A 9,372-nucleotide genomic window follows, 5' to 3' on the forward strand; every position below is an offset into this window, starting at 1 on the left:
AGGGCCACAGGGGAAAGAAGCTCGAGGGCCACAGGGGAAAGAAGCTCGAGGGCCAGAGAAGAAAGAAGCTAGAGGGCCACAGGGGAAAGAAGCCAGAGGGCCACAGGGGAAAGAAACTAGAGGGCCACAGGGGAAAGAAGCCAGAGGGCCACAGGGGAAAGAAGCCAGAGGTCCAGAGAAGAAAGAAGCCAGAGGGCCAGAGAAGAAAGAAGCCAGAGGGCCAGAGAAGAACATTGAGAAACAAGAGTCAAATTCACAGGAGTCTGAGGGAGCTGTTGGAGGTATAAGAAAGCCTCCTGGACCACCATGGACCGCCGCTCCACGACTGAAAAGTGGGGACTCTCCGTCCACGTCCCAGCTGGCGGCTCCCTCGCAGGGCAGAAAGCAGGCCGCCGTAGCTGCAGGGGAGGCCCACATCACCGTTCTGAGAAGATCCAAGAGGATAGCCAGCAGAACGTGACTGTGTTGGGACTGATTTGTTTAAGCTCGCTTTAGTGCAGACTGTTGACGCACCATGAGGTTGACATTTGGGGGTTTTCAGTGAAATTTCTGATGTCCCAGGATGTCCGCTAGGGATTTGACTTAGTCTTGTTGTTAAATTGATCCCTACAATGTGACTAATTTTGTTTTTACATTTTAAATGTTTTATCATAAAACTTGATTGTAGGAAAGTCTCAGTCTGAAGGGAGGTCAAAGGTCATGTGCAGCATCATTAAGGATAACTCTAGCACAGGGGCCTGAAGCCCAAACCCCTCAAACTGAAATTAATGCAATTTTGTTTTTTTAAATTTGTTGGTTATTAAATGAAAGTCCTTGAAACTGTTTTTAAAAAATTGACCCAGCTGATGCACATGTCACAAATGTTCTTATGATTTCTTTTCTATTAAAATCCTAGCTTTGTACTTGCTGTGAATGCTTTTGATTTCTGTGAGAATCTGAGTTGTTTCCCGAAGCTAAACCCAAACTGTGTCGGAGCCAGTGGCTGTTTTATCACACCTCATCTCTCTATTTCACTCTCACTGATGGAACTGAATCAGGATCTCTGCTGCTAAATCACTGCAATTTCCCCATCCTAGTAATCCTTGGAAGGCTGAGCGTTTGGGTGTAACATTGTTACTCTTACATTAACTCCAAATCAATCCGTTTCACTGGGGAAGAAGAAAAACAGCCCACATTTACTCTCCGTGTGTCTGGAGTGGGAAAACATTGTGCTGACAGCTGGAATGTTTCAAGGCACTTCTTAAGTTACTAATTAAGTTTGAACTGATGGTCAGATTTGTCTCTCATTTGCCAGGATTTGCTTCTCAAACGGCTGCAGTCTTGACAACTGGGGTAACATCTTTCTTAACGGCTGAAGTTCTGTCATATTTTGATCCTTGACTTTTCCTGCAACCTTGAAGGCTTGTTTTCAGTCTGCCTGTAATCCCCTGAGCCCAATGCGGGATTTCCCCTTTTCCCCTCAAAACAATGCATACACACATCCCTGAGTGGTGAGATATTCATCCGATGGTCATGCACAACAGCCCAGCCGAGACCAAGGTAATACAAGCACCATGACCTGCCATTAAGTTTAATAGTCTAATACCAATAAAGTCAACTGACCTCTCCAGCCAACTAACTGTGGGCACTGAGTTTGCTCCATGCGTTTACTTTTGGCTGCTTTTATTCTTGTTATTCCTGCGTTATTTCTCTGTGGCTCAGCGATTCTCTTGAGTTTCTCTGCTTGTGTTTGCCAAACCTGGAACTCTGAACAGTTTTTTTTTTCACAATCAAGGCATGGGAACGTTACCTCAAATGCGTCAATTTCAGAAATGAGATCTTGTTTACGGAAGGAGTCCAAGCGGAGAGCTGGGATCCCAGCCCAAGGAATTATGGGACGTGGACCATATACAAATTGCTCATGTCTTTCGCATTGTGGCTGGATAAACTTCCCTCTGTGTTTAGCCACTTCTTTAAACATTTGACCCATTTGCAAAAAGGATTTCCGTAGCCTTGTACTTTTGTGTAGTTTAGCATATTGAAGGCAATACATTGAAAGATTAAAAGCTTTTAACAACTGTATAAAAGCTTATCATAGTTGAGACTTAGTGCCATAATGTACAAGAATGGACTTTTTCAACTGTGATACCTTTACAGCTACATTATTAATTGTACTAATTATGCTGTTTGCATGGATGCAAGTCACCAACAGAGGGCAGTGCTATGACCATTAACCACTGCACAAAGAAAGTCTCATCGACCCTCTCACCCTCCCATTTGTGTATATGTACAGTAAATAAATATGTATGTGTATTTATGTATATGTGTGTATATATGTGTATATATGTGTATATATACTGTATGTGTGCATGTATATACTGTATATGTATGTATGTATGTGTATAGTATATGTACATGTGTGTATATGTATGTATATATGTTTGTGTATGTATATACGTACATACGTATATATACATATATGTATGTGTATAAGTACATATACACATGTGTATGTATATACATAAATGTATATGTATGAATATCTATGTGTGTGTGTGTATATACATCAATACACATGTATGTGTATATATACAATAAATGTGTATGTATGTGAATATGTATGTATTTGTGTGTGTGTATATATATATATATAAATCTAACACATTGTAATATATGACATGCTGAGGGGATGACATATGATGATAATGTTGTATTTCGGGTTTGGAGCCCAATTTTAGAAGGCAGAGCCAAAAATAAACTTCTTAACATCTTTAAATCTAGTTTAAAGATGTTAAGAAAAAATAAAATAAAAGCATGCGCATGAATATCTAAAGAAGTAATTTGATGTTTTAGTACTTGAGTATTTTGTCATCCTGTACCAATGTCAAAGGGAAATACTATCCTTTTTACTGCCACTGCAATTATTTGACAACTTTAAATTTCACACAATGAGAAGCCGGAAACGGAAAACAAGGTCAATAAAATATTTTATTATAGGCAGGATAGGATAGAACAACATAATGCAATTGTGCTTAATAAAACTTATTTATAAGTTTCACTAGTTTTCTTTTTTTTAATTGTATATCCTCAATACAACACAAATTTTCTACAGACTCAGTCTGCCACTTTTATTAACTAAATAAATAAAATTCCGGTGCCAATTCCATGGTCTCAGAATTTCGGAGAGTCATCATGGAAACATTAAAGGAGAACTCCGGTAGATTTCAACGCATAGCTCTGTTGTTTGTTAATGTGCAGGGCTGTCAGTAGAGAAAAAAATGAAACCAATCGGTGCTTACTACACCACGTTATCCTCCTGCAACCAACAGGCTTAAACAGGGCAAGTTTTAAACGTGTCTTTAGCCTCTAAACATGTCATTAAATGTAGTTAACAGTGCCTGCCCATGTGCATTTATTCTTTCCAAGTGAACACAGTGAATCTGACTGCTGTAGATGTGAAGGAAAGGTCAGAAAACTGTGTTATGCAAAGTATTTTTTGTGGATTTTGGAGTATTAGATTGTATGAGTTTGACAATCGACTAGTGTGGACTCCACCAGAAAACAAGAAATAAACCGAGGTATGGATGAACCGAACTTTTATGTCTTGATGTCACAATCTTATTTCAGGGGTGGCCTGTGCCACCCGGTGCTGCCATTTTAGCCCTGCTCCTACTTGTAAAAGAGATTCTGAATCTCAATGGGAATATTATGCAGTAGAGGCCTGTGACACATGTATGAACAGCCATGCCAAGGTTAGCAAGGCAGCAACACCTGTATGCTCACCAAATGCATCCAAATCCAAGTGTGACGGCAACGTGTCAGTGCTGCAGCTTCTTGAGCCATCCCAAATCAGGAGAGCACTTCACGAGGCTACTTCTCTTTAATGTGGTTTTAAAACACCAAAGATGGCTCGAAGATGACACAAATGATATTTCGTTTAACTATAAGAGTGAGGGACATGTCTGAACATTGGTTTTTAAAACTTGTGACTTCCATGGAAGAGCACTGGCTACAGTAGACATCTACAAATCACTTCTTACTGACGTCTTTTGTTTTGCCACTAGGAAAGGACAAGCCAGGAAGGAAGGAAGTCTTGTAGGTGTGGAAAGCAAAATGAAACCCAAAATGCAATTGACTAAACATTTGGACAATGCCTGCACAGGCACATGCAATTTGTGCACAGTGATCCTGTGGGAAGAAAACATTCTTTTGCTTTCAAGGATGTTATCCACAGGCAATGTACTGCATTATTACATTCAGTACAGGTTTTCTTTTTTGATTGCTAACAAGCATTAGGCCTTACCACATCCAGTTATTCACAACTCTTCACACAATCTGCGTTACTAACATGCATCTTGACCATCTTTCCCACAAGTTCTCATCAACATCACATCACACATGTCTTTTCTGCAAACAGCTCTTTGGAATTATTACTTCATTTTTTTGTAAATATTTTTGCTAAGATATTCTATGTATTTTAATATGGTAACTGCAGCAATGCACAAATTTGCCACAATTCTGCTTTAAATGTGTTTTTAACTGTTTTGAAAACGGTGTGTTTGCATTTGAATGGTGTCCTGCAGATATAAACGTATGTTGTGTTGCAGGTGGTGGAGTATGAATGGGGATAGTGTTTGGTGCCTGGATTGCCCAGTTGGTAGAGGGGGCGCCCATTTTTACTCCTCAACACAGTGGGCCAGGGTTCAACTCCTAACTCTGGCCCTTTGCTGCATGTCATTCCCCCCGCCCTCTCCCCTTTAATTTCTTCAGCTGTCCTATTGATAAAGGCCCAAAGAAAAATGTATTAAGAAAAGACTTCATGTATTTTGGTGAATGTGGTCGTTGAATGTATTTTGTGTAAAGGCAATGAGAAATTAATCAGTTTGGTCCACAGAGACTTCTGTTTCGCTGACTCTGTGAAGAGTTTTAATAAAGTGACTAGTTTTGACCGAAGTGTATTAGCAATCGAGAGAAAGTTGTGCATGTCCAAGGTGTTGTGAGTCAAGTATTGGCAATAAAGAGGTGTATATTCAATTCAAACTCTTTAACCTTCATGTTGTCCTCGGGTCAAATTGACACGTTTTCCTATGTCAATGTTCTTTTTAACTACCCAATTGTAATTTGATTGATGATTGATTCCACTAATCAGCAATCAAATTACATCCATCTCTACTTTCATTAATTTGGGCGTGTCTTATTCAATTTTATAGAATTTGAAAAGCAAATTGAAGTGGTTTTGAAATAGTATTGACTAAAAGTTGACATATTCCACTCTGTGATTATCCATCAACATACATTCCTTTCATTTTAGTCTAAACAATTCTGAATTTCTGCTTTTCTAACTTAAACATTAGGTATAATTTCCCATAAATGAGGTTTATTGACCATAAATTTCAAAAATAACTGTAAAACTAAAGTTAGTAAGTTAGTGTTGCGAAATGTTGAACATCAAAATGTTACAAACATCAAAATAAAGCATCATCATTTGTGACAAAGTGTGTAAGAAATGTAAGAAAAACATCGCTAAAAAGCCTCAACAAAAATGTTGATTTTCTATCTATTTTGACAGGAAGACAACAACAATGGAGGCTCATTATTTTACCTGACAAAAGTAGAAGTTTATTTTCACAAGAGATGGCAATCTTCAGGATGGAGGCACTCTTTGACACAGCTAGCTGTTTCCCCCCTAAAGTCCTTCCTGTTTCCTTCCTGTTTCCTTCATGTTTCCCCGTTTCCCCCTGTTTACTTCCTGTTTCCCCCCTGTTTCCTTCCTGTTTCCCCCCTGTTTCCTTCCTGTTTCCTCCCTGTTTCCTTCCTGTTTCCCCCGTTTCCTATCCGTTTCCTTACTGTTTCCTTCCTGTTTCCCCCTGTTTCCCCGCTTTCCTTCCTGTTTTCTTCCTGTTTCCCCCCTGTTTCCTTCCTGTTTCTTTCCTGTTTCCACCCTGTTTCCTTCCTGTTTCTTTCCTGTTAACCCTGTTTCCTTCCTGTTTCTTTCCTGTTTCCCCCCTGTTTCCTTCCTGTTTCTTTCCTGTTTCCCCCCTGTTTCCTTCCTGTTTCCTTCATGTCTCCCCCGTTTCCTACCTGTTTCTTTGTGCAAAGCTAGAAGCTAAACGGCTGCGTCATGTTTACCATTTAACATGAGAGTGATATTGATCTTCGGTTTTCCCAAATTGTCTGAATTATTCATTTAAGAGACCTTTCACTGATACTCATAAAAGCTTTATTGGTCTGGAAAGTCTTCCCTTAAATGTCAACAGCCCTGCTGGTCTGCACGAGGCGCATACTGTTCCCTGACTGACTTTAGGATTTCCACAAAAGGCCAGCACTTTTTGAACAGCTCACATGATAAGGGCTTTAAATGCCAGTAGCCCAAAAAAGGAGGTGAACCACCTCAACACACACCTGTGGTCAATTAGTCCCTCTGCTTGCTGTATCTCATGTAACAGAGTCGAGTTCACTTCAATCGGCTCAGGGTGAATTCCCACACGCAGGATTACCTGAATCCTGCCAGCTAGCCCAGGCTACTAACTATGTTATTCTTTTTTTCCCTTCTCTGGAAAGCAATTGATTGCAAGCGTTATATAAATTTGATGAATTATTGTTATCATGCCAGGCGTGTGATGTGTCTCATTTGTGTACTGTATCTTAATTCATTTATAACTACTTGAATTACTATTTAATCAGTCATATCAGATGTGATTTATCAACAAAATGACAACTGAAACCCATCGACAGCAAGGGTGAAAACTCTCAATAGCTCAGTTTTTGAATTCATTTTAATTTGATACCAGAAAAATATTGCAAACAAATTTCATCAAGTGTTGCTTTTTCCTATAGTTATGGACTGTCTCTGCATGTGTGTGTGACTTGATTTTAAAAGAGGTTAATAGTAACGGTTCAATAGTGTGTACAGCAGTGATATACTGTCCATGTTACAGACCTGTGACCCTTTGGACATAGCGTCTGTAAAGTTTGACAAAACAACCATCGTAGGTTCTCAGTAGTGACTTCTTTCTCAGTCAACACAGTCTGTGTGTATTCTCTCTGCACACGACTCAATCTGGCCAAAACAAACTTGTTCTCCTGGCAGATGAATGAAGGGAGTGCAAAGCTGGACAAACAGGGTCCAGACCCACTGCAAAGACCAACAGTAGTCTTCTGCCTTTCCTTTTCTGGCCTGGGTACGATATTATTATTATTACTCTGTCTCTGTTTTGACTCACGTCTTTCTCTCACACTCTCTCTACAGTCTCATCTCTCTTCCTGGGCTCTGAATTGACACTCAGACACTCTGAATACTCTCAACCCCAATATCATTTGAGGCATGTTTGAGATTAATACATCAACTCTAGGGAATTGAGTTTTGAGACCTAATGGAGTTGATAACGTCTCCCAGAGATGGCTGACTCCAGCTGTTTCTGGGGTTTCCATGTCTGGAAGTCATTTCACTGGATAATAAAGAACAGGGAAATGTCAGTGCAACCTTTAGGGATACGTACATTCCCTCGTATTTAAAGGACATTTGTTGTCCAGTGGGATTCAACTTCAATGCTGCTTAATTATCTCTCCGTACACACAATAGCTCACACAGACCACAGTTCAATTACAGCATAGATTAAAGTATTTAGAAACTTCCAAATAATACTGCTTTGTCATTTTTGGTAGAAATTAGGGCTTTCTTTTATCAGAAGCCAATGAGGAAGCAGTGTAACGTTGTTATAGAGCCATTAAGTCTAAATATGGATTGTTCGGAGTGGATAGGTAATAAAACATCGGACTAGATTCCCGTTTCTTACCGAAATTCAACACTTCTAACCCTCTTTTTGCCATGACCCCAATCGTTCCCTGAGCTTAGATAAAGGATGTTAACCCAAACAATGCTCCAAATCATGTTTTTGTGCATAAGCCGAAGCAAACCTTGACTACAGTGATCTGTTCTGGAAGGCACAGATAGAATAGGTAATTTTGCCCAGTGGTGTATTTTGACATTTTATTGGGAGGAGTTGTTGCTCCGCAGACATCCAGTTGCCAGCATTTTCCCTCCAAGGAAGGAAAATTGTACTTATTACCTGTTTACAAGCAATTAAATCAGGACATAAATGATGTCTTAAAAGCCTTTAATGAACAACATGGTTTCATAAGTAGTAGTAACAATTAGAAAGCAGACTACAACTTAGTAAAGTGTACCATTCACTCTTGAGGAAAGGTATTAAATCGAACAATTAAAGTATAACAAAAAAAAATAATAATTAAGAAACTTCCCAGCCATTTTATTTGGAGGCCAACACAACACTCACAACATCCACTCCTGGGCATCAGAAGAAGGCCACGGTCAGTTTACACTGGTCCACAGAGGAATGCTGGGAATTGTTTGCACTGTCTGCTTCAACTTTGGCTGCTTCTTAGTTTCGCTGTTTCTGAATGCACACACACACACACACACGCACGCACGCACGCACGCACACAATTTTCTTTTATTTTGCCTGTCAACATATTTGTGTTTTACGTTGCACCCTGTAAAGAGCTCAGTGGCTTAGGTGTAATGGCTGCAGCCTGTTTTTCTTAATGGTTTCTGAGAAGCTTTGGATGGAATTAGAGTTGGATTGTGCGTGAGTTTTGAGTGTGTGCTTTCGAACCTGTAACAGACAGAACCTGGATCAGTGTTCACACTCTCATGCTGGCGAACACAGCGTCGCGGTCTGGCTGGCAAGGGGTAAAAGTGAGCCTGTTTGAGGATATTAATGCAAAATATATTTCCAAGTACAGAAATAAAACAGGGCTTTGTGGCTTCATCTGACACAGAATCGGGAAGGAATTCAGCTTCTTTCGTTTTCTGTTCAAGATCACGCTCCAGCACTTGTCGTGTGTTTCGGAGAATATTTGTCAAGACTTTAATGATACTTTCAAAGGCTTCACAACATGGGGCCGAAATACCTGTGGTCTGGTGTTCCTCAGCAGGGGCGTCGGACTTGGGGTGGGGGGAGAGGGGGCTGAGTACCAAGGGCCCTCATGATGCTAGAATGAATAGTTGTGGGTGCGGGGAGGGGCCCATAGAAATGTCTGCTTTGGTAGCAAGTGCTGTATATATGGAATGTTCATTATTTGAGATGCAGGCAACAATGGGTTTGTTAGTTAGTGCGAACTGAGTTTTTTAAGTCAACAAACAATTTGCTGGTTCTAGTCCCCATAAGGAACAAAGTACGGTGGTGGATTGGTAGCTGGAGAGGTGCCAGTTCCTCCTGGGCACTGCCAAGGTGCTCTTGAGCAAGGCCGACTGCTCCGGGTGCCTCTCCATGGGAAGCCCCCCCCCCTACTTTGACATCTCTCCATTTGGTGCATGTATAGGTGCTGAGAATGTGTGTGTAATTCTCTGTGTAATGTGTGTAATAACCA

The 9,372-nt window shown here is 40.4% G+C and overlaps 1 protein-coding gene across 1 annotated transcript in view; it reads left to right on the forward strand.

Moving 5' to 3' along the window:
- Positions 1 to 460, forward strand: part of LOC117939698 (neurofilament heavy polypeptide-like) — a 1,698-nt gene extending 1,238 nt beyond the window's left edge. The window contains exon 5 of the mRNA XM_034865187.1: positions 11 to 460. Coding sequence (XP_034721078.1) covers positions 11 to 460 — 450 coding nt within the window. The remainder of the gene's footprint in view (positions 1 to 10) is intronic.
- Positions 461 to 9,372: the final 8,912 nt, after the last annotated feature.

The sequence above is a fragment of the Etheostoma cragini genome, chromosome 24, assembly GCF_013103735.1.
Source record: "Etheostoma cragini isolate CJK2018 chromosome 24, CSU_Ecrag_1.0, whole genome shotgun sequence".
Taxonomy (NCBI): Eukaryota; Metazoa; Chordata; class Actinopteri; order Perciformes; family Percidae; genus Etheostoma; species Etheostoma cragini.